Source organism: Nipponia nippon, unplaced genomic scaffold (genome assembly GCF_047370975.1).
Source record: "Nipponia nippon isolate SJK-2023a ecotype South Korea unplaced genomic scaffold, ASM4737097v1 scaffold_4, whole genome shotgun sequence".
NCBI classification, from domain to species: domain Eukaryota; kingdom Metazoa; phylum Chordata; class Aves; order Pelecaniformes; family Threskiornithidae; genus Nipponia; species Nipponia nippon.
Genome location: NW_028262358.1, coordinates 36,845,414 through 36,871,313, shown reverse-complemented (window position 1 = coordinate 36,871,313; position 25,900 = coordinate 36,845,414). Strand labels below are relative to the sequence as shown.

Here is a 25,900-nt window from a genome sequence, read left to right as displayed (position 1 = left end):
ATTAATATTTTGAGATCTCAGGAAATATCTACCTATTAAGTATTCTGAGGCTACCAAAAAAAGGAAGAAGCAGGTAGCTTGGAAATGAACAGTGAAAAGAGCATTGTTTTGTTTTGAGTAATAGTTCTATCAGCAGACTAAGCCCTTACTCCGTATTCAAATGCCATTTATATCAGTTCCCCAATTTATCCCACGTATATTTCCTAGTTCTGATCAAACAGACTTTGTCGATACTTGGAACGCAATTTGAGAGCATCTTTTCTTCCATTCCACCTAGAAGAGTAATAAAGTAACTTTAAAAATTAAATGTCCATATTCTTTCTGTCACTGCTGCAGAGCTTTTTAAAAGAAAAAAAAAAAAAGTCTTTTCCAAAAAGTTTACAAATATAGTCAGAGCATAAAGTTGAATTCAATTGTAATTAAATAGGAAGCATGAAGAATCAGTATTATTCTACTTCCAGTCTTTCACGCCAAGTAAGCGATACCAGTTTCTGAATTTCTTAAGGAATGCATTTAAAAATTCATTTTTAACTCTAATGTATTTACTCCTAAACTCTCAGAAAGGCTGCTATGTGACAAAATAGTTGAAGTGAAAATCACAACTTTCTAACTGTGGAACTATAATCAATAATTCTATGTACTTTTTTACTTATGAAACATCATTTTCCTCAAACGCTTCTATTGCTGAAACATTTTTTCAGTGTCACCAGAAGGCATCGTCCATATGCTAAGAAAGCTCACTTTAAGCCACATACAGGTTCAATGCAAGACTGGATATACTGAAACTCAGATTTCTTATGAGGGTCTTTGTCATAAATATAGCTTTCTTTTAAGGTTTCTTCAACTAGGTGTCACTCATTAGTTTCTCCTATTCCTTGTTTCTCCTATTCCTTGCTGGGTGACTGATGGTTCCTAGTAATAATTTTGGCAAGCCTGTTTTGGCTTATGTTCTTTCTGTTGAAAATAGTCCAGCTATTCAGTAAAGAACAGATCAACAACTGTGCTTAAATCATATGAATACTAAAAGAAGGATTACAGAAAAGATGTTTAAAATTACAGATGGACTGCTAATGTTTAGCCCTAATTCTGTTAACATCAGTAAACCTCAGGACTTCTTTGTGAATCCAGTCCGCAGACTTTTGAAGAGCCAAATGTAAAACATTTTACAGTGAAGTTTTGTAATAAGTATCTGGATAAAAAAAAAACCTTTTTGTAATAAGGGTTACCGAATGTAAATTTTTAGTAATAAAAACCCTTCTGATTTAAGTCTTGGAAAAAGAAGCTACACCAGTGGAAACTGGGATTTTTAAGATTTGTAGCATGCTTATCGTGTGAGCGTTGTCACTAACTTCGTATGTGTCCATAGAGTATGCTTACTCCCTGTCCTCCTTCGTGCTTAGCCCGTAAGCATTTAAGGTGATGTGCGCCCAGCATTGCTTCACCTTCCTCTCAGCTGCAGAATCTTTCAGTTGAAGGACTCTCAAACAGAGGAATAGGAGGACTGGGTATGGGAATACCAGAGCTCCATTCAGAAGATGAAAAATGGTGATTCAGAAGAGGGAGCTGGTCTGTTACTGTGCCTGGTATAAGCCTTCACCAAGTTTAGCAAAAGTCCAGGCTCTTTAATTGCCAATTTGATTTTGTTTCGTGCTTATAGACTTGAACCATAAACATTTTTCTAATTATGGGTGGAACACAAACCTTTTTTTAACTGATTCAATATTCCCTTTCTGTTTTAACAGCCTTCTTGCCTAAACAATCAACTGGTCTATGTGGACTGCAAGAAAGGTACCATGGTCCAGGTGGACAGTTCTCAGAGGATGCTAAGAATTGCAGACCCAGATTCAAGATACAGTGGATTTTACAGCATGCAGAAACAGAACAACCTACAGGCAGATAATTTCTATCAAACAGTTTGAAGAATTGCACCCTTATGGAGGATTTAAGAAAGAGAGAGAGACTAAGTCTGCTATTAAAATAAAACTAGAATTGTGCACTTGCTTAGTGGATTGTATTGGATTTGTGACTACATGTACAGCTCTAAGACCTTACTGGGATGAGCTCTGACTCCTGCAATGTGCCAGAAAAAGCATTCCCACTTTTCCTTGAGATAACTGACCAAGTGTTTTCTTAGAACCAAAGTTTTAAAACTTGTTAAGATGTATTTGCTTGTAACATAGCTATAGAGGTTTTTTGGGAGGGGGAATCACGGGCTAGGGGTAGGCAATGAGGTAAAAGGAAGCTTCAGAGAAGCTGACCATGTTTGGCTGGAGAAGAAAATGAATAAAGAATACTGCCGAGCAGCAGGATAGTGGTTTTTCTTGTTGCTCTGAAATTGCATCTGTTGCAGCAAAGCCTAACCCCAGGTGAAAAAAAAATATGAAAAGGTCTGATTTTTTTTTTCCAGCTGTTGCTACAGTAATATACTCCTAGAACAGAATTTGTCACATCACAGGTGTGTGGTGTAGCTGCAAATATTTTTCTATATGATGAGAAGCTGCAGTAGTTAATGAAATAGCAAGGAAAAGGTTATAGCAGAAAATAAAGGGTGGGTTTATTAAGGATGTATAAAATTATACCTTGTGCTGCTTTTTGTTTTTATTTTTTGTTTTCTTCAAAGCTGATTGGCTAGATTAGCCAGAGTTTGGCAGAGTTAGCAAATGACTGAGGCCTAAGTAATTCCTGATATGAGCACTGGATCTTTTGACAGCAGTATTGAAGGAAGGAAGGAAAAGTCAAGAACACCATGCAGTTCCAGGGGCTTTTGTTTGTTTGTTTTGTCTCTTGTGGTTTTGTTTTGTTATTTTATATCAATCTCTGGTTGTTCATACAGGAGAAGGAAAAATATTTTTGTTGGACAAAGCTCTTGCTTACAAGAGAGTAAAAAAGAGACTGTTTTAAGGTTGTTGTTTTTTTCTTGTTGATGTTCTTATTTACTGGTATGCAGATTTAGAAACTACTTCCATGCTAGGAAGCTGCTTAATTTTAATTGTATATTACTCAAGCACCTTTTTTGAAGCTCAGAAAAAAAGGAGATCATGCTTCTTTAAACTTTAGCATTATAGGAATATTTATGTAAATATAATTATGCTAAAAACAACAAAAAGTATTTGTATGTTTGTGTATATATATGTATATACAAATGCATGTAGGTATACATATGTATATATATGTGCATGTGTATATACACTATACATATATATACTGTATATATAAAACACTATGTATACAGTATATATTTTTTCTATTTTTTTTCTTGTTGAATGTATTTTTATCTGAGAGAGATTTTACCCAGAGCAGAAACAGATAAACAGGCATTCCATATCAATGCTTAATCGCTTGTGAGTTTAGGAAAGACAAGAAAAGAACATCTCATTCTACCTACAGTTTGATTTGATTTGAAAGTGTTTGCGTGCGCGCGTGTGTGTGTGTGCACTCTTGTGTTTGCCTGTGTACAGTACGTGCACGATTATAGCAGTAAGCGTTGCTCTTGCTACTTGCTACATTTCAGGGTGTTTCTTATTTTTCTTTTCCTGCTTAGCCTTAAAAAGGCTTTTTAATGAATGCATTGGCTAGAGACACTGATGACAATATACATGCAGCACTAATCAGCTCCATAGAATAACACCATCGGCTCCTGGATTTTCTTTTTTTTCTTTCTTTCTTCTTTTTTTTTTTTTTCTTCAAACAATTGTTTGAAACAACTACTGGAATATTGTCCACATTAAGCTGGAAGTTTGTTGTAGCTTGCCTCATTTATAACTCTGACTGTATAATACAATGTTAACTTTCCAAACAGGTCTTGGCACTTTTATACTAATTACCCATTTGTGCATTGCCTTTTTTCTTTTACAAATGCTTGTCATAAGAGACACAGATACCCAGTATGCTTAATGTGAAAAGAAAATGTATTTTTTGTAAAGGAACTTTCAAGTATTGTTGTAAATACTTGGTCAGAGGTTGCTGAACTTTAAAACTGAAAAAAAAAAAACCCTAATTTATTATTATAATGACCTAATTTATTAATCTGAAGATTAACAATTTTTTTGTTTTAGAATATCAAAAAGGTGTTCTAGCTGTTTGCATCAAAGAAAAAAATAGGTGTATCATTAAGGGTCAACATTTTTTCTGCTTATATAACTTCAGTTTCCAACCACCAATAAGAAAAAATGTAGTCTCCCCAGTGTTTTGTACTCAATCTGATATTGAAACAGAGATGTTTCTGTCCAGTTACTACAAAGATTTTGTCAAGACAAAACATCCATTCCTTGCATAAGAGTAAGCAGTCTTTATCCAGAAATTGTAAATGCTTGCTTTTGTTTTACAATCAAGGCCATATTCTGAAAATATTAGCAGGATATAGGACATGGTGTAAAATGTTTTTTATTTTTATTATTTTATTATTATTATTTTAAAGATATGATTTATCCTATGTGCTGTATCCATTACACTCTTTTACTTTGGTTCCTGTTGTGCTCTTGTAAGAGAAATGCAGATATAATTTTCTGAAAAATAGATGCATATGTGGCACTCGGAGTGCACTGCGGTTCAGCAGATTGCTTGTTTACTTTTTTAACTGTAAGGCGGTTTCTTGTAATTTGGCTCTTGGCAGCACAATAAAAAAATTTTAAACCTATTGATGCACATTTTCTTAAATTTTCATATTTATTACTTCCATACACTGGGTCTTGAGACATTAGTTTATATCTTGATATCGTGGTGAGGTTTTTTCCCCTGGGAGTAGGAATTCATATTATTGTCCTGCTGACCTTAGATCAGAACAGTTCAGAAGATACTGTGGGTAAAGAAGAGTTTGCAGTTACAGAAAAGTTCTGGGGTTTACAGTAAAGAATTTTCGCATTAGAGGGATCTCTGGAATTCCAAATAGTTTCAGCATCCAGTAAAGAGCAATCTCTCAAACACAAGGCTGGGCCTTTGCCCTGCCATCGAGTCTGTCTGTCGTAGAGCCATAATCAATCAGATGGGGCTATGAGAGGAGGTCCTACGGAAAGTGTGTGGAATCAGAATTTGCACATCAAGGACTTCCTGAGCCACAGATCATTCATTTACCTATTAGCCTATAATATTGTTTTCTTCTATTAATTTGTAAATTAATGGACTTGATGCAAAGCTCTGGTATGTAGCTTACTGAGGCAAGGCGTTTTTCAGCTTAACGACTTGTTGTGTGAAGAACTGCCTCCTTTTCTTTCTTTGAACCTACCCCTTGATGGTTTCATTTGGTATCCCTTACTTTCTGCATTCAAAGCAGCAGTCGAGCAGTAGCTATATGCCACCCATTAATTTAGAAACCTGTATCTTCTCTCCGTTTTTTCTGTGCTGAAAACCCCAGGATGGTTCTCTGGGAGCTGTTCCATACCTTCTGGCCAACCTTGCCATTCTTTGTACTTCCCATTCAATTACATCCTTCTGAGATCAAGGGCAAAGGGACTGAAAATGTCCACGTTGTTCAAACATGGTATACCCTGGAACTAGCATGGTATTTACTGTTTGGATTGCTGTTGCCACTGAGTGGCAGAGCTAGCTGCAATAATCCAAAATGCCCAAGTAGTAATAGTTCCTGCAAAGCCCATAACTGACTTTGACTAGGGCAGATCAGTATTTTTGTGCATCCCTTTGTATATGGTGAATTTCCAGTCATTTCCTCTCCCTTGCTAGTTACCTGTTTCAGCATTTTTGCTCCTTCCGAAGACTATGGCTATGAAAGACTATGTCTTCTAGAAGAGCATCTTCAAATTCTGCCTGCAAATATTTTGCTTTTTCATCAGAATGGAACAGAAAACATCATTGTGCTACTGTATAAACCAATGGTGCATCCACATGTGAACACTCAAAGTAGTGCTGGCCTCCTTTGCCCTGCTCCCCATGTCAGAAAGGGTCACAGCTGGAATGCCTGCGTCTGCTAGGGTTTGGCAGCTTGAAAAAGCTGTAACTGAGTAGGACAGGACGAAGGTCTTCAAATAGCCCAGCGGCACGCAGATGCTCAACAGGGAATGAATTTTCTGCTCGCTGCGTCTCTTTCCAAGCATCAGGTAAGAAGTAGGAGAAGAAACTGTGAAACAAATTCAAGAAGTTGAGCAGAGACAATTTCTTGCTACATACTGTGGGATATCAAAAGTTACAGTGGCTCAAAAAAGTACTAGATTAAAAAAAAAGCCATAAGCTATTGCACATAAGGGCACAACATAAAGCTAGCAAAGGACGGGCACGGGAATGACCACGCTAGCGAGAACCAAGTAGCTCCAAAACTTAGTTTTATACGTGTTAGGCGGCTGAATGGAGGGAAAAATGACAGCCAAAAAGCCACCCATCCCTAGGTTACCAGGTGACAATGACATTATTGCAAACGCTCCTCCTTCCCCTTTCCCCTCCCCTCCGAACTGCCCCCCCTCGCTGCCTCAGGCCTGCGGCCGTCGCTTTCCGTGTGCGGGAACGAGCCCGGCGCGGCGGCCGCCAGCGGCGCTCGCCGGCACCGCCAGCCCCGGCTCTCTTCCTTCCGGCGAGCGGCCTCAGGGCTGGGCCGCTTCACGCTCCGCCACAGCCCCGGGCCGCGCCGGTCACCTGCCTCCCCCTCCTCCGCTCCGAGGGAGGCCGGGGGCCGAGCCCGCCTCGCCGCTGCGGCGGAACCGGCGCCCGGCTCCGAGCGGGGAGACGCCGCTGCGGCCGCCCCGCCTCCCAGGCCGCCCCGCCTCCCAGGCCGCCCCGCCTCCCAGGCCGCCCCGCCTCCCAGGCCGCCCCGCCTCCCAGGCCGCCCCGCCTCCCAGGCCGCCCCGCCTGCCGCGGCCGCCGGGCAACCCCGCGCCGCTGCACGCCCCGCCCCTCGAGCTGCGGGAGCCGCGGGCGCCGCGGGCGGGGGCGCGCAGCCCGGCGTCGCCAGGCCGGGTGGCAGCTATGGCGGCGGCGGCCTCGCAGCGAGACCCGGGGGACTGGCAGGACTTCTCGGGCTTCCAGCCCCCCGCGGGCAGCGGCCCCGAAGCTGCCCGCGACAACGGCGGCTGGGGCGGTGGGGATCTGGGGGCGAAGTTGTCCCTCTGCTTTGAGCCTCCGCAGGCCCGGGCTGGCGGCGGCGGCGGCGAGAGCCGCGTTCCGCTGCGGCCCCTCACGGAGCAGAGCGCCCTGCAGGACGACGAGTGAGTGCAGGCCCGGGGGGGAGCGGCGGTGCTCGGGCCGCCCGAGGGGGAGGCCTGTCCCGGCCCGAGGGGAGAGCCGGGGCGGGGTGCGGCGGCGGGGGCAGCGCGGGCTCGGCGGCTGGCTGCCCCTGCCCCGCGACGGCGCTGCCCCGGGGCCTTCGGGCCTGGGCCTGCCTCTCGCCGAGCCCCAGCAGGGCTTGTGGGCTGCGGGAGTTGGAGCCTTTCCCCGCCCGCGGGCCCGCAGCCGGAGCCGGGGGCAGGCGCGCACGTTCCGCCTGCGCGGCGCGGGGCGGCCGGGCTCCGGCGCTGCTCTGCCATCGAGCCCTCTGCTCTCCTTCCCCGAACCGGCAGGGAAGGGTGTCCGCCTCCCGGTGCCGCTGACCTCCGGGGTAAGAAGAAGTAGCAGTTCTGAAGTGCAGAGTGGCTGAGGGTAGTCGTTGTTTAGCTTCTTGCAAAATGCCCGCTGTTTCGGTGTTTGAAATTAAACGTGGAAAGTACGGAAGGCAGATGGAAACCAAAACCTCAGCTGCAACTGTGATAGTTGTGTTTTCCCCTGAGCAATAGAGCCTTTCTGATTTATGCTGCTTTTCTGTTTCTAACACTATTTTACAAGTATTTATACTTGCTATTTTACAGTAAATTTCAGTCAGCATGTCTTCATTAAAAATACTGCAGGCTTTCTTTGAGGCCACTAAATTGTATATCTTAGCATAAGAGAAGAAAAAAAAAAAAGTCAGCAAGAGACTAGATACCTATGATATAAACAGTGAGGTAAGTTCAAAGAACCATGAATCTGAGACACGTCGTGCAGTGGTGAGGCTCTGTCTGCCCTTCTGCGTCTGGCGCAGCCGTTCCTCTGACCTCGGAGCCTAGCTAGGCAACCGCTCCAAAGGGGCGCCCACAGCGTAGCGCTTAGAGGCAGGGCTGGCTAGCTGACTTGAAGCAGCAGCAGCCTGCTAACAGGGCTGCTCTGTTTCAAAATCTGTGCTGGTATACCAGAATAGGGCTGCATATGCAAGCCTCGAGTACAGCCAGAGAGGTTGTACGCTTGTAGACACAGTTAAAATCAACTGTAGACAAGTGTGGTGGGCTGAGCTCGGCAAGACTACTTCTGGATAGAACTAAATTCTTGCAAAATTTTAGTACGCTTTGTGCGTGTCCGTTATTCTGTGATAAATGGAAAGAAAGAAAAAAAAAGATTTGGCTCAGATTTTGCTACGTAGCCTCTGCTAATTCCTGATTTTAATGTGCAAAAGGCAAGGAAAACAGGAACACTAGGAATGGAATTTATTGCTGAGCTCAAATTTCATTAAAATGTCACGGACTCACCCACCCTTCAAAAAAATTTTGAGTATGGTTATATAATTAGTAATGAAGATGTCTCTTCATCACATTGTTTTATTTCACCGCTGTGCATACATTGTTGGTTTAAAAAGGGAAATAAATTATGTTTATTAAAAACCACTTTCTCTTAGCTTCAAAACATTATAAAAATGTTGTCAGTAACTTGTAGATGAATATTTAGGGAGGAAAAAATAGTTGTTGATAGAAATACATTATTACAAATATGCTTACTGCTGATCAGTTGCTGCCTGTTTTAAGGTCTGTATTTTTGTTCCTTTGTTCTTCTCTCCAGGATTTGGAATGCTCTGACTGATAATTATGGTAACGTAATGCCAGTTGACTGGAAATCTTCCCACACCAGAGCTTTGCACTTGCCAACACTCAATCTTTCAGAAAAAGGGGTAAGTTCTGATCAGCAGAAATACCCTCTTTGGATCTTTTATACTCAGCAGGGAAATAAAACAATTTGCATTTGTATAAAAGAGTGTTTTTATTAAATGGCTTAAAATATTTTTAGTGCTTGGCATTATACATGAGGGGGTTTTAAAAATCAAAAAAATCAAATAACCGTTGATGTATGTTTGCACCTCCTTGGATTGGAATAATTCGGGGTTAGTTTTAGATGGATGGTCATTAGAGCCAGAGCATGATAGAAGAAATTGTAAAATGAGAAAGTGTTTCACATAAAATCTTTCTACTGTCTGTTTCATGTTGAAACATGAAACCTTTCTGGGTAAGGGAGGAAAAGAGACAGGAGTACTCTGTTTTAGTAAATCCAGTGTGGACTTTAAGTTCATCTCATTCTGCCGTCAGGTGGAGACTACAGTGGCTTCTTTTACAGGAAAGGTGACCCAGGAGACAGTGAAATGCAAGAGTTAGTTTGTTTTGGTTTGTTTTTCTGATTTAACAAGTAGAATAGTTGTCTGGGGAGGGAGCAGGGAATGAAGAGCTTCAGAGAGGTTTATAGAAAGGGTTGTCCTCTGATCTTCTTAAAAGTGGATTAAAACACTTCAGGACGAAAAGCTAGGAAGAATTCCCATCTTCCAGGTCTTCTGAGGAAATGAGTGGCTTACCTTTTAAACATAGTGAAGTTGGGTTATGTTGTGAAAATATCTGCGGGTGTAACCTGAGAATAGGGTAATGCTTTGACTTCCACCGTCCATTACATAGTCCACAGCTACTTTGTAGTATGACAGGAACAAAGATTGTTCTGCTGAGGAGGATACTGTGGGGTTCAGCAGGGGAAGATGGCAATTTGGAACTCACTTTCTTGATTTGAGTCTGATGATGATTCCTTGAATTTGAATTGTGTTTATTCTAATTTTTATTAGAATCTTTGTTCAGATTTTCTAAGTGGTTTTAGAGTAATTGAACGCTTACATTTAAAGTAAAAAGACTTACAACCCCCCATGCTGTGACCTTGTTGTGTGACTGAAAAATGGACTGGAAGACTGGAAGATAGATTTCTAGGAACTAGGTACAAGATAAAAAAAAAGTTTCATATAGTTTTTTTAGGTTCTTTGCAGGAAGTTATGAAGGAACTACATAAAAAAATGTAAAGTGGTGTTGCTAGATTAGAAAGAATCTTAGGTATGCTGCCAGTAGAGGGGAAAATCAGTTTATGGATTAAAAATATCTCAAGTTTTTTCAGCTTTCACTCCACCTGGCATGCTTTTTGATGTGTAAAGCCCATCTGTTTGGGAGCGTTTGACATACTTTTTTCCTACTTCTCTGTGTTTCAGCAGTATTTCTGGATATGTGACAGCACATATGGACCAGCTAGTAGCTTGTTTTAACTTTCTTGCAATGAATACTAACAGCTAAGCAACACTTCCTTGATGCGTTTGAACTAATAATATGCTGTGGAACTTGTGCTTAAAGTATTTCTCTTCCTGTTTTAGTAGGGAAAAAATCTAAGGTGAATGAGGCTGCTTCATCTCATCTTTGTGCTTCACATCACAGATCTGTGAACACTTTTATACAGCTCTGACGGTGAAAGTTGGGTGGAAGTGTTATACAGTGGTACAAGGAACAGGATTGCGCAATTGCTTGTTTACTGTATTTTTGTTAGATTACTTTTAAACAAGTCATTCGCTGGTACGAGTGTGAGGACAGAAACAGGCATGGAGTGTGGCTGGGTGGAAGGCCAGGTGGTCCTCTTGGCATCAGCTGTAGCTTGGGCTGTTTTAAGTGGCTTATTAGCCTAAATTATCAGAATATATTCTGATAGTCTCTCAAAATGTTGTTTCTGGAGATGTCAGGAGGGGAAGCTGACCTTCTTCTAGATAAACTGTTATCCTTGCTTACTATCCCATAGATAATAGTCATAAACCTATATACATGGGAGAACATTTGAGGACTGCAGACATTAAAGAATGTCAAAACTGGGATGTGTCTGTGCAGTAGGTGAACAGATATTCTTAGTGGAGCCCTATCATTTCATAGTTATTGGAATTCAAATTCTGGAAAGAAGTGGACATTTGACTTCATTCTTATGGCTGAAGAAATAGAAATTGTGTATTTTCCCCTATAGACTAGCTGTCTGGGGATATTAGCATCTTCAAAATTAATCTGAAGACTATTAAGGTTTCTAAGGAAACGGGAAAATTGAAGGAATGACAACAAAATGAAGACTGAGACAGTGAGACCAAGGACTTTATACAGCTAATCCTAATGCTTGTAAATTAGCCCAAAGATCAGTTAAAGTGATTGAGCTCAAAATGTCAAAGGTTAGGGGTTTCAGCTTTTGGGGGCTGGGGGGCTTTTCTAGCTTGGTTTGGCTGGAATCTAGTAATAGACAAATGCAGAAATAGCAAACAACTTTGTAAATAAACTAGAACATATCACCATGTGAGAGTAAAATATACTTGACTGATTAAGGAGGGGACTTAAATCTTTTCTTTTACTATATATACATCTTCAGTTTTGAAGGGTGGATGTAATTTGATGGTATATGTGTGGGAACAGCATTACTTCTGTTGCTTTCTGAAAAGAGCCTGAGATATTCAACAATATATTTTTAAAATAATCTGCGGTGATAACTGTGTTCTGTTTTTTAAAACAACATTTTTTGTGTCTTTTATTACGTGAAAAAGTAGAACTATAAAAGCGCATAACATAACAGGTTCATATAATGTTAGGTTTTCACCCCACACTGAAAAATGTCTGTCTTTTAAATAGATTTAAATATCTACATTGGATTGACTGCCTTCCATGCAGATATCTGCATGTCATTGCGTATATGGTCTTTATATGCTGAGGGTATTTAAAGACTTTAAAGACTGACAGCTATTTTAACTTTTCCCAGTTGCAGTTTTGATTTCAGTTGTTAAAGTACTTCAGTTTCCAGGTATTTGACAGCAAGAATCATTGATTCCATTATTATGGGCAAGGAATCCGTTTCATTCTTAAAATTCAATATTAGTTCCCCTTTTGTTTTTTATATATGTGCATGTATTTTGTATATATACACACACACAAATGTGGGTATATATATTTATATAAATATTTCAATGCTTTCTAGGTAAATGATAACTTGAACCTTGACCTGTCAGATGATGAAGAGCTGAGAGAACAGTTGGATATGCATTCTATCATCGTTTCCTGCATCAATGATGAACCACTCTTCACAGCAGAGCAGGTAAAGTTCAGCAAAACCAGTGATGGTGGTGTATATTCTTTTAGTCTGTAATAATTTTTTGTTCTTCTTCCTTGCTGTTCACCATAGCTAAGCTTCTTGATTGTTCTTTATTTAGGGTCACAATAATGTGCGAGATAGATAGTCATTCAGATTTGAAAAGTATTCCAGCGCTTCAGGTGAGGTTGATAGTCCAAGGTCTTTGAAATCTTTATGAATTTCTTACCATGAATTAGTCAGAAATACTACTAAACTAAATATATGTGTTAAGAAGCAAAAATATTTTCAGAATGTTGATGGTGGTGTAGAGTTTACTGTAGCTTTCCAGCATGACTGTATGACCGATGGTATCTTCACGTGGCTTTGTGGTTAGCGAGAATTCTTTGAAGTTTTTGGCTAATATGAGAGCAGATCAACAGTTCTGCTACTAAGCTTTCAAATTACTTAGTGTCTAAAGGCTTGTGTTACAAAGCCATGGATTTACTTCAGTTATCTTGAAAATTGCTCTTCTGGATAAAGTTAATGACTGTCCATTAAGACCTGCTTTAGTAAGCAAACACAATAATATATTTTCTTGTTGCTTGAATGGTTGCCTGTGAACTCTAATGAACATGATTATGAAGAGTACAAGAGACCGGATTGCTTGAACTGCCTCAGCTCTTTTTTGCTGTGGTGGATCTCAGCACTGTCTACAGCCTTTAAACCTACACAAGTGATGTGTTATTTATTCAGCTCTTCAGTTAACAAGTTAGCCTGTAGAAATATGGTCATTTCTATACTGAAAACTAAGCTCTCTATGCACAGGATTTCTGTTCTCATACTTTCTGTCTGGCTCAGATCTTACGCCGAGAGATGCAAATCAGCTTCAAGCTGGATCAGTTCATAAAACTTCTCATAAGCAGAGTAGATGTTCAAGTTATTCAGAGCTGCTTTTTTTTTTTTTTTTTTTTTTTTGCTTAGAGAGATGCAGTGAAATGGAAGGTGGGAAGGTAATGATTTTTGGTGTTGTTTTGTTTTCCTTCAAGTGAATATTCAGGAAAGATATTCCAGCTCGCTCTTTAGTTCAGCTCTCTTAAGCAGAACAATGTGTACCTTCGTATAGAAATAACTGTGTAACTTCAACACACAGCTTGTTATGAGATCACCAGTCTACCCTGAAAAGGTAGGCTTATTCTCAGAGAGTAAGGATGGGGAGGAAATGTCAATATGATTTTGTTGATTCTCTTCCATCCAGTCTTGGTATTAGTTTCATCCAGCAGCATCTTCACTAATTGAAAGTAAAAAAACAACCAAAACCAAAACAACCCTTAAGCTCTTAACAGCTTTGCTTCAAATTGCAGGCTGTTTCTCTTCCTGCAGCAGGGTTTTCATAAAGGTTTTCATTTTTTGAAGGTGATTGAAGAAATAGAGGAAATGATGCAGGAATCACCTGATCCAGAAGACGATGAAACACCCACCCAATCAGATCGGCTCTCCATACTTTCCCAGGAAATTCAGACACTCAAGAGATCCAGTACAAACAACAGCTATGAAGAGAGTAAGTGATATTTATTTAGTATTTTGCTCTTATGCTTATTGAAAATAGTTTAAAGGGTAAGTTTGCCATGTGTTTGATTTATAGCAAGTCCTTCTTATGAAATATCTGCATTGAAAAATGTTTTCAAAATGCCCTGAAAGAATAAACTAGACTTAGAACATAAGTAGAAGACTTATCTTTGTCAGCTTTCATAACTTAGAATAAAAATAAGACTTTATGGAATTTCAAATTAAAGCAAATATGCTGAAGCTTGATTCACTGGAACAAAGTCCCTTCATAGGTAAAGTGATAAGTTGATAATTTTTATTAAACTTTATTAATTTCTATATTTTAAGGTGAGACACTTTCTTGAGGCCAGTACACTCTGTTTAAGAAAATTAGCTAAAGCTCTTGAAAGCTATGCAGTAAATAAAGAAGATGGTCTTTCTTTGGTACTGTTTCAGTCACTGCAACATATCTTGATATACAGTAACACAAAAATAAGGCAACTGTTGCCTTTTTTTCCCATAAGGAACTTGCATATTTTTCTCTCCTCCCCTTCCATTCCTCTCCAAAAAGCTTAAAAGTTAAAAAAAACCAACTTTGTGTTGTCTTCTACTCAACTGAAATCGTCTGTTCTTCCCTATACAAAAGGAAAGGAGAAATTAGATGTGTAGTTTAATTGTAGTAGGTTGTATTGTATGTAATGTGGTTAATCAGTTTCATGATGGAAATTTGTTCATCTGCGTATTTGTCAAAATCAATTCTAGAAGGTGATAGGAACACAAAGAATATTTGCTAGATGATCCTTCTACTTTTGTCCCTCTTACAAAGTTTGGTGCTTTCTTTCCTGTAGTCTGGGTCAGCAATATAAATTCTGTAGAAGATTCAGAAAACTGGCTGACCTTCTGTGACATGACTTACAGTTTCTGCTACACTTCAGATGTATGGAGGAGATCCCATTTTCATGGTTGGACTCAACATGTCTCAACACATAAATTTCAGGAATGTGAAAGCAAAGTGCATCCTGCTCAGCAGGGCTTCCTGCTTTTCTGACAGTCCCATATGTCTTTAGGTTTGGAGCTAATCAAGCTTACTTGGTATTTCATATCATATTTATTTTGCTTTGCCTCAGGAGTTCATCTTGTCTGTTGCATCTTTGTTTTAAAGGTTAGCCCTGACCAAACAATGCTTTGAGTTACTTTGGCAGATAATTTAACTTTGCTTCATCAGTTTCTCAGAATCTGCTTTCATGTCTTTCAGGTCACTATTTTATGAAAAGCTCTTGCTGCCTTTTTTCTGTGTGTGAAGCTGCTTCAGAATTAGTCTGCATCTCTCTGAAATTATTGCAGGCTTTTCCTAGAAACTATCTGGCTTTTATAAGACAAGTCAGAGATGTTAATGTTTAGGTCTGAGAGCAGGAAATTGAAGCTTGTATTTACTTTTTTCTTGGATAGGAAAAGACATGTATTAAGACAGTCCAAAAATAAAACTAGTTACAGCTTTGGTTACACAGATGAGTCCGTTAGCCTACATATCTAAGATTTAATCCAAGTAGTCTTCTGCATTTGAATTACTCTGTCTTCAGTCACCTGTGTCAGCTGAGTAGTTCCTATGTAGCCCTTTTGTAGGCTTTGATAACAACAACTGATCTATCATAAACAAGTCAAGATTGCAGCTGGGTAACCTGCACCTATGTTTTTTGAATAATTGTTACTTAGGCTGTGAAGCTGGTTCTTAAGTGTTGGGACTCACTGGTGCGCTCTCTAGTCTTCTTTCACAAAAAAAAAAAAAAGCAGTGCTGCAACCTATGCTTTTTAGACTCTCCTTTGTACTGAATGCATATGGAACTTACTCATATTAATTTTTACCACAGAGTATACTCAGTTTCACAGACTGTAAGGCCTGTTCTGCGGCTTGCACCCACAGAGCACCAGATAATTTTGTCGCTGAATCTACCTTTCTTTCCCCTGCTAATGTTTGAGTTGATGTTGCTATTTGCTATTGCTGACAATCAGCGTTGACTTTGCAAGAAGTTTTTGCTGTGGTAAGACCTGCTGTGGTATGTGCAATGACTGTGAGCATATTTAGAATAGTTTAAACAACAATATAGCCTATGGATGGTTCAAACTACTCGAAAATTAGATCCTTAAGCATATGGTACTGTTACAGTCTTTGAATAGAGTTTAAGGCCTAAGCTACTCTGAAAAACTGTGGCTGCTTGCTGGAGAATTGCCTTAACAGGCTTCATTGCTTTTTCTTTAATAAGGAAGTGACAAGGAGCTTTCTGCAATCAGTTTTCCCTGCTGTAATTTAAGAGAGAAAAATCACATTTCACTTACTACCTTTGGTGCTTCTAAGAGCTATACTTTTTTATAGTTCGTAGCCTTATTTGTATTTTTTGACACTTGTCCGTAGGCACTTTCCCTTATAACAATTTTTTTAGACATGGCATTTACTAGACTAATTCAATGTAACCAAATAATTATGAACATCTATGCAGTATCTTTAAACAGATTGTACCCTTCAGTGTAAGCAGGACTAGCTGTTTCTCAAATGCCAATGAAAACCATGTTCTTTGACATAGCAACTGCTGGGACTTAGCTTCCTAGGTGTGTCAGACTTAATTGGGAATGGAAAGCAGTCCTCAAAGAACATGCTCACTTTTAACCTAAGCAAGCTTCAGAACATTCTTGGTCATAATTTCACTCTCTGTAACACGTGACCCAATAGTACCTTTAAAATGCAAACCTGGAAGGTTTTTTTGTTTCCAAACGGACATTTTACAGGCTTCTGATTTAGCGTTGGCCAATTCAGTCTCATGCTTTCTCAAAACCATTAATGCTTATTTTTTATTTGAATGAGCCTGTCAGCTAATTTTAATCTAGGTCTTTGTTTCAGGCAATACAAGGCGATGCTTTTGACTACAATCGCCAGACAGAGAAAATTTGGAGTATTTTGTTGTTTTTTCTACTAAATGCATCTAAAAATACTGTCATAAGAGCTTGGTGCAAGCTTTTACTAATATGCATGCATACCATAGCAATATCCCCAAGAAGATTCCCTCGCTCATAGAGTATAGTTTCTGTATTACTGTAGGTGAAAAATCCAAGGTTTCCAGAAATGCCAAAGTGTTGATTCTTGCATCAGAAAATATGAAGACCTTTTACTTTGAACAGCAACTGTACGTGGAAAGTAATAGTTAACAGAGGTGTGAGTATTAGAAGTTTAGTGCTTACTTCAGCTTCCTTAACTACAACATGATCTTCATATTTGCAGATTATCTCAGATTTCTTGGAAATAATAAGAAAGTTTAACCATCTTCTTGTTGCTAATCTAGTTGCCTCTGCGATGTGTTTATTCTTTTAGGAATATTGTTTTGTTCTGTGTAGTTTTAGAATTTAATTTTTTGTTTTGAAAAATTTAAGTACTTTTTTCTTGTAATTACAAGTATTCTCACGCTTGAAATCTTGACAGATTACTTTTTATATGAACTATTTCTAGGAGTAAAACGATTGTCTGTTGCTGAGTTAAATGAACTGCTAGAAGAAATTGAGACTGCTATTAAGGATTATTCTGAGGAACTGGTACAGCAATTGGCTCTACGAGATGAGTTGGAGTTTGAGAAGGAAGTGAAAAACAGCTTCATTTCTGTCCTCATCGAAGTACAAAACAAACAGAGAGAACACAAAGAAACGGCAAAGAAGAAAAAGAAGCTGAAAAATGGTAGTCCTCAGAATGGCAAACAAGAGAGAGGTCATATGCCTGGAACAGTAAGAAAATTTTTGTAACCATTTATACATTCAAAATATTTTTTGTTTTTTCCCTATGGGAAGTAGTAGTCCTACATTATATCAAGATACCTGGCACACCTGCTCCCATGCCTTCATTCAAAGACAAGGCTTAGGCATTTCCTATTGACATTTTTTTCACAAGGTCATATAACATTTTACTCTTCTTATACTCAAAAAAGATTTTTTTATTGTTTGCAAATTAGCCTGGAATCAGCATACCTTTCTTGCAAAAAATACTGTCTTTGGATGTACTGCTGTGTGTTCTATTGTCAGTAGGCAAACTGATTTATCTGTGTGACTTTTAGTATGTGTGTACTACTGCTAGTCTTGCAGGTAGTTCGGTGTTATTGTTGGTGTAGTTGTGTAGATATTTATTGATCATGTTGGGTTTTAGGTAGGAAAAAAGTTAAAGTCTTACCCTGGATCTCTTGAAACCTGTGTCAGAGTTACTACGTCCAGCGAGAGACAGGGGTGAGGCCAAAGTGTAGTGCAGGTGTACAGGAAGGAGATCATTCGGTTCATCCTTTACAGAACACAGTAACAAAAGGAAAAATGTCTTTCAAACAGAGCTTGAATAATAGGAGGCAGAGAATGAAGGAAATAAGATTATTATCTTGTCAATGCGATTTTTTTCTTTCTTATCTGTCTAGTATAATTTTAAGTTACTTAAATGGGATATTAATGTTAGAATTTCTTAGTGTCTCGCATAGGATGTGGAACGTGTGATTAATGTATTGTAGATCTTGGCTAAGTCCCAGAAAGAATGCCTGAGTTTAACATAGAAGGTTTTTGGATTTGGTTTTCAAACATAAGGAATAAACATTTGTAATGAAACATGAATTCTTCAAAATCTAATTCTAAACTCAGAAGAATAAGATACCTGTGATATAATGCAAATGGAGTTCTGATCTTGTCCGTCTAATGAAAAGTGTTTGTGTCCGTAGCTAAGTTTTAATGGAACTCTTAAGTATACGTCTGGAAAACAATACAAAATTGTCCTCCCTTTGCAATAGCACAGTGAAAAGTTCAAACGTACTCCTTTTTGGTTCTCAGTCATGGAAAAACAAAAAGTGGTATTCTAACTAGAAAGAAAAATAATTACGTGGTTTTGAAACTTGTGTCAAGTGATTCACAAGCTGTTCTGGTTGGTTTCAAGTTGAGAGACTTGAATGATGCTTTCAAGTATAACTGTATGTGGTCCTAATATAAGACGTTTTCATATTTGGTTGCTTCAAAATAAGCATGTGTCAGATTGCTTTCTGAGAGGGATTGGACAAACTAGCTCCCAAGTAAGACTGCAGGCTGCGTATGTGTGGTTCTTTTGAAAATAGCTTTCACTATCACCAAGTACAGATTTAAGAGCCTTCTCCCAGAAAGAGGCACAAGCTTCCTTCCTTCAACACTCCTTTTTTTTTTTTTCCTTTTTTTCTTTTTTTTTAAGGAAGTACTGAGAATGTGGATACAGATAGTATGTTCAAGTAACTTTGTGAAGAGTGAGTTTGTTAATAAATAATGTATAAATTAATAACTTTATTAGCTAAAACTTTAATGAAGTCTCATTTAAATACAAAGCTTGGAAGTAGGGTTAAATTTTCATACTTTTAAGAAAATCAGTTCTCCTCTAGATGATACTATAATTGAATTTTTAATAAATAGAGGTTTTAATTCTTTGTCCTTGATGCAGTCTTTGGGTAAATCACTTTCTTAGACTTCTAAAACTTTTCCCTCTCTCACAAGGGCAAACTGGGGAGTAATTAAAAATAGTCAGGGCTTGAAGATACCAGTTCCTTTCAGCAGGATATCTTAAAAGACTTAAGATGGCTTTGGCAATTTCTATGTCTATTTACTGACCTCGTTGTCCTTTACAAAGCAGATGAATACTGTATTCCAGCACATTTTATTCCCCCTCCCATCAATAAATATGTTCAGGTAAGCATGCTGAGGTGTGCGCATCATCTTGCCCTGTGTCAGCAACTTGACAATTTCTTCTTTTTATGTTCTTGTCAGTTGCTGATTTTTATATCTCATGCTAAACATCAAAATTGTTTGGTTTTTTTTTCTTTTTTTACTCTCTTCTTCAGCAAAAAGGATTACAAAGTTCAAGAAAAAAACTGTGGTTGAATTATATATTATTTTTTCTTTACTTGGATTCCATGATTTCATGTAATGGAGCTTGAAATGAATATGAGTGCCTTATCAACTAATTGTGTATATTTTATCATATTGCAAAAAATGGGGAATACTGATTGTTGCTTCAGTTGTGGAAAAGGAAGCATGAAAGCATAAAATGTTTTAAAGAGGTAGAGCTGAAAATGACTACCTCTGAACAGTGTTTCTAGTAGGTTCTTAAAATCTGAAAAATTGATATCAGCAGTGTCTCTAAAAGCATATTGCTCAAACACGAATTTTAAAGGAGATTGTACTGTGAACTAAACTTTCAAAAATACTATTTTTTACATTTCAAAATGAAGCAGCCTTAAAAGGCAAGACTCAGTTACTGGGTCTGCAGTGTGACGATTTTGTTTGATTAAATTTTGATGTAGATATGCTGCTTAACTGCCATTATAAGGTTTGCTTTTTAATTATAAAAATTAAGTAAGTGAATGAAAAGATAGAAATGTGCTGAAATACATCTTACAGCTTGTCTTTGTCATTCATCTTTTATAGTCTTGATAAATGCTGATTAATAGTCTTCTGAACTTTTCTCTGTCCCTTTTTTTTCTTTCTGCTATGTTTTCACTACTTTTAGCGCTTCAGCATGGAAGGGATCTCAAATGTCATACAGAATGGCTTCCGCCACACGTTTGGAAACTCGGGTGGAGAGAAACAGGTGCTGGGCTATCTTCTCTCTTTTCCTCATTCTTTGCCTGCACTTTCGGTAGGAGTTGAGACCTTGAAAATTGACAGTTGTTGAAGATAAATGCTGAGACAGGAAAAAATAGGACAGAAATGTTGGAATCTGTACTCTTTCCCTGCCTCAGAACTCTGATCAGCCTACAGTCTCTTTCTCTCCTCAACCGCTCAAGGCAGTCAGGACTTGATATCCTGATGCACTGAAATAATAACCCTTATTTCTTACCGCAGACTAGAAGTCTGTTTTGGCATAATGCATGCTTCAAATACATTGCATGTCTGTAAAAATCTAATATCCAATTGAAGAATATGTATCAGGTTAGACACAACATTGCAGCCTTCAGCATTAAGGACTTGGGTAGTATCTACAACTGAAAAAAGGTTTTGGTTTTTTTGGTTTTTTTTTTCTTCAAATGTCCAGAGCTGATATATCTAAAAACAGAGTAGCATCTGGAAAATGCATGGACTCTATTGTATGTCTTTTTGCCTTTGAAAACTGCATGATGTTAAAAGCAGCCAAATGTGTGCAATGCAGATTACTGATATAAAATACATAAGCCATAGGCAAGTTTGTGTCTTTTCACTGGCTATTTAAATGTTGAAATATACAGCACAGAGACCCAGCTTTAGTGGGTGTCACTGTAGATGTTACATATATACCTAAGAAGCAAGATTCTTATGCTTTATTTCTTAGTAATACTTAATTGTTTGTTTCAGAACTGTAGTATGTATTTTATTAAATGCATTCTATATTTTGGTAAAGTGCTAATGCTTATGCTATTGTTTAGGCTTTTGGCACACATTACAAAAGATTGGTATTTCATGTTATTTAACGCATACCCACCCATTATAGTTTATGCAGTTGTGTCAGAGAAGTGCATTAGATTTTTTTTTATTATTATTATTTTTCCCCCCTGGTGAGAAGTCCATTGAGGCAATAAACTGCCTAGTAATTTAGAAGTCATGGCTGATTAGGTTTTTGTCTGGAAGATGACTGGAGTATCCTGCAGAGGAGTGCAGGAGATAAAACAACTCCTCTCAAGTCATTCCTGAATCATGAGGTTAGAAATCATGGACTTACCCTCTGTCTCAAGCAAGGTTTATGTATGAGAGTTCATGAATGCATAGATCCAGCTATTTGTCCGCAGCTTTGGGGATCTTGAATACATGCATAGAATTTACCTAACAGTGTTTTTATCACTCTACATTATCTCAACACTGGTAAAGTAATAGCTGTACTGGTTTTGGTTTGGTTTGTTTTTTTCTTTGCTGTCTTTACCATTTAATAATAAATTACAGCTGTTTACCTGTATATTTAGCTATTTTAAATATCATATATTTTCATAAAGTGAACATATTTAGCTATGCCAGCCCCTCTTACTTTTGGTTAAAAGACTTTTTATATGCATGTCTCTATTCAAATACACCTTTTCTTCTTTGACTGCCTCCTAATTTTCTAGACATAAGTAGCATAGTCATGTATTAACAATAACACTGATTGGATAACTCTTCCAGTCATTTTTTGAGTTAGTTTAATGTTGTTTTACATGTTGATCATAACTTTTCCCATGATTTATCTTATACTATATCCTTGTTAGCAGGGTTATGGGTTGTTTGGTTTTTTTTTTTCCCTTCCTGTATCCTAAAGCCAATCATGGAAATAACAAGAACTTAAAATGAAAAATAGGGAAGAAAGGTAGGAAAGATACCAGCTCTTTTCTGATTTAGTCCTGGAAATTCATTTTTCTATGGCATTTGGGTTTTTGGGGGGTTTTTTGTTTGGTTGGTTGGTTTTTGTCACATTACTAAACCCTGGCCCTGCTTTTAAAATATTGGTGTCAGCTTATTGCAGCAAGTGGCAAAGTAAAAAAAGCATCAGATGCTTCGTTGCTTAGTGCTGCTCTCGGAATATTTGAGTGTGTTTTCAGGGTGTATTGTCATTCTAAACTCGTGTTCAGGTGTTTTCTGCTAGCAGGGAAGAGTTAGTTACCAGTCTGGAGTTGTGCTCCAAAAAAAAATACAAGGACAGACAATTTTTTTGTGTAGAAGTTCATACATATAAAGACAGCATAAAGTTTATGACAAGTTTGTACAGTTATTTCAGAACTCTTTTCAGTCTTTAATTTTAATGGTATTTACCATCTTTACTCTTTTCTGGTTAGTATTACTCTGATATTGAGTACTTCCCTTTTTAAAATTGTAGTCCTTCTTTGTGTGTGTGTGTTTGAGACATAAGTGAAAATTACTTGGGATTTTTCAGTGTATAAAGAGAAACTTCCAGTGGGAACTACCCGTTCCCATCTGATAATGCAGTTGGAAAAAACACCACCAACTGCATAAAAGCCATTGAAATGTTGGTAGCTCTTTCTGTGATCGTATTTCCAGAAGAAAATTCAAGATAGTCATCTTAATTTTGATTTTTAGGCATATTGAACAGTTTTTATGGGTGATTACAAATTGCAGTGGGAATTGCTGCTTGTCATATTGCCAAATCTGCTTCAAAAATTTAGAGGTCACAGTAGACTTAACAGTCGGGCCTGTCAGTAAGCTACACTTCAGGTTGTTTGTTTTTTTTTTCTTCCTTTTCATAATAGGTTATCCTTCACCCAGCAATTCAGGGAATTAGTTTTTATGGTGCTATTATAGAGACTTACTGTGGCAGCAGCAAAGTATTGATGAGAAAAGATGACTTCTGGAAACTAAGAAAGAAATTATTATTGTTGTTATTATTGTTGTTATTGTTATTATTATTATTATTACTATTATTATTATTATTACTGTTAGAGAGGAAAATGGGAAGGTGGAGTTTACAGCAGAAGCAGAACAGGGAATATTTGTATTTGCTCCAGTGAAACACGTCCTGGTAATTGATTGTCTAGGTAAAGGGTAGAATGCCGCTTAGTTCTGAAGGCTGGAAATGACTGCCCAGGATCTGAGTTCTGAGTTGGTAGATCTACTTTCATCTCTGACATTTGCAGATTTTAACAGCCTTATATCTAGCTATTGAGTCCGGTAATTTTTTTTAAGAGTGCAGATCTCTAATGATACCTGTTGGTTACATCTGCTGGAAAAGAAACTGAAAACCGACCGTTTCCTAAGCAGCGTTGCATGCTTCCCTCTGCTGTGCTAAATGGATGTGAGAAAATGCAAAGGGAATAGGGTGGGAGGAAAGCGTGTTTGCATAAAGTCTTGGTGAGGTGTCAGTACATTCCGTACAGTAAGTTCCCTTGAGTTACACAGAATTGAGTCTGTCTGGCTTTTAGGCAGAGGTTACGGTTGGGCAGGAGGTGCATGAGCCCGCTCTAAACATGGCAACCGTTATAGCTGCGTTTGGCAGCACTAAATCTCCTTCTGCAAAGTGAACCTCTTCACCAGAGTCTGGGTTACACTTGGCTCTTGAAGTGCTGCTACTAGGAGAGGAGGAGACCTTGTATATAACATGTTTTCGGATTGTGACGTGGAGAACTGCATATCTCTCAAGTTGAATGAGAGCCAGAGGGCTGCTTTGCCTACTACCTTGTAGCTGTTAACCCAGAATAAAGTTCCTGTTAAATTGAGGGAGATTGCAGGAAATTCCAGCAATTTCAGTACTTTTGAAATGCTGAGCTCTTTAAGAAGAATATGCATTCATATAGGCTGCAAAGTAAGATGTGGCCTAAATGCATTTAATAAAAGTCTTAGAGCAACAACGTTGCTTCAAGAGTTTGAAAATAAATCTTGGTTGCACTCCAGGTAGGAAAATCCTGAAAGATTTAAGAAAATTTTTGGTTTGGGTTTTTTGGGTTTTGTTTGGTGGTTTTGTTTTGTGGGGTTTTTTTGTTGTTGTTTTGTTTTTTAAAGCTGATAAGAAGGAAAGATTTCAGAAAAGAGGAAACAGAACAAAAGTGGAGTTCGTTTGAAACAATCTGTTAGCATACTTGACTCTTAAAACTGAAAATTGAAATCAAAATCCAGATGGTGGGCTCTCATGTTTAATTAGGCTTGCTTTGTACCTTTTGGCTGGAAGTGTATAGGGTGAGAAGGTGAAAGTTGTCTGTTTTCATTTTCACCTAACTGTATGGCAGTCTAATTTTCTTTGTGCAGAGGACTATAGATCACCTTCAGAGCTGGGACTGGGCAATGCTCTTTGATCTGTCAAAATCCTTGTAATGTTTCACATTCTTAGTAAGAGTTATGCAGTCACTGGGCAAATACTGTGGCTTTATTTGAGGCTGTTCAAACACAACATATGCTGAGTTTGAAGATTCCCCCCCCCCCGAAAAAAAAACCAAAACAACTTGTTAGCACACTTGTACAAACCTGAACGCATTACTTCTTGTGCCCCCACAGCCTGTATCAGTTGTGCTCTGGAATCCTTTAAAAAGCTGACTGTTATCCGTTTCCCAAATGATTTGAAGGCAACATCAATATTTACCTGGGAAGATTTTTTTTTTTTTTAATATACTTACCGGAAAGAAAGAATTACTTTCTCATTTTTGATACAACTTGCAACACTCACGTGATATTTGTACTTACTTTTTTTTTAAGAGCAAGTGTGAAAATTGTTCATCTGCATTTATAGTGTTGTTTGAGGGGAGGTGGTGGGAAAGTTGTTCTTCCAGCTTTAATTTCATTGTAAGAAGTACTTTAAATACGTAAAGGACTTCTGGTTGACTTCTGGAGGGAGGAGAGGAAAGATTTTACTATTGGTAGCTCTGAGGAAGAAACCTAATGGAGAAACTTTTTACTGTAAACAGCTCCAATTTTTTAAATACTTTTTTCTAATGTTTAGCTGCATGACTTTTAAAGTGATGTTCACATCATTTGAAAAAAAAAAAGCTGGCTTCTGTGATAAAAGCTCTGGGATCGGAGAGGTAGAATCTTAATCTCTTGTAAAATATGATCTTTTGAAAAGCTTTTATTTGTGGCTAGCAATTTCAATTGCTACAATTTTTTGCAAAATAAAATGCAAGCAACACAAATTGCATGAAAGGACTGTCAGGTAACTCTGTTTTTTCCTTTGACAGTACTTAACAACCGTCATTCCTTATGAGAAGAAAAATGGACCCCCGTCTGTTGAAGATCTTCAGACGTTAACCAAAAGTGAGCATATGAAGTTCCTTTCCTCTTTCTATTTCCAACTGTGGTTGCTCAAAGCCAATGAATTGTACAGTTCTCTCTTCCTCCTTACCCTATGACATGTATGTAAAGTTGCACAATTTTTAACCATGCATTTTGGCCAGTTTTTACTTGTTTTCTGAGCCTTCACAGTATGTTTGTTTTCTAGCTGCGCTTTGAAACCCTGAAGGCTAGAAATTTGGACATATCAGAAAGTAAATATTCTCACATTATTTCAACAGGTGGGCCTTATGGAAATACCACATGTCATGGAAGTGGCAGTACTATCTTATAGTACCTGATATACCCCTGCTTGTTTAAACTTGCTGTGCTTTATTGTGGTTATTGTAATGACTTTCAAAAATTGGAATGGAGGTTGGGACACTTATGAGTAGTTGTCTAATGATTGCACTTGATTGCCTTTAAAATAGCCTGCTTCTCTCTGGGTGGGGTGTTTTTTTTGTTCTTCTTAATAAATTTTAATAATTGGGGACTATAAACCAAACAGAGT

The 25,900-nt window shown here is 38.3% G+C and overlaps 2 protein-coding genes across 4 annotated transcripts in view; both read left to right on the top strand.

Annotated features, from left to right (window-relative positions):
• CRIM1 (cysteine rich transmembrane BMP regulator 1) overlaps nucleotides 1–4,636 on the top strand; it is a 199,916-nt gene extending 195,280 nt beyond the window's left edge. For both annotated transcript variants that reach the window (XM_087776384.1, XM_087776383.1), the window contains one exon: nucleotides 1,743–4,636. In XM_087776384.1, the coding sequence (XP_087632510.1) occupies nucleotides 1,743–1,919 (177 nt within the window). In that variant the 3' untranslated portion in view covers nucleotides 1,920–4,636. The remainder of the gene's footprint in view (nucleotides 1–1,742) is intronic.
• A 2,185-nt stretch (nucleotides 4,637–6,821) lies between these two features.
• FEZ2 (fasciculation and elongation protein zeta 2) overlaps nucleotides 6,822–25,900 on the top strand; it is a 29,731-nt gene continuing 10,652 nt past the window's right edge. The window contains exons 1-7 of one of the 2 annotated variants that reach the window (XM_087776697.1): nucleotides 6,822–7,148; nucleotides 8,785–8,893; nucleotides 12,016–12,132; nucleotides 13,522–13,666; nucleotides 17,150–17,418; nucleotides 20,189–20,269; nucleotides 25,299–25,374. In XM_087776697.1, the coding sequence (XP_087632823.1) occupies nucleotides 6,910–7,148; nucleotides 8,785–8,893; nucleotides 12,016–12,132; nucleotides 13,522–13,666; nucleotides 17,150–17,418; nucleotides 20,189–20,269; nucleotides 25,299–25,374 (1,036 nt within the window). In that variant the 5' untranslated portion in view covers nucleotides 6,822–6,909. The remainder of the gene's footprint in view (nucleotides 7,149–8,784; nucleotides 8,894–12,015; nucleotides 12,133–13,521; nucleotides 13,667–17,149; nucleotides 17,419–20,188; nucleotides 20,270–25,298; nucleotides 25,375–25,900) is intronic. The other variant, XM_087776698.1, reaches the window with a different exon arrangement.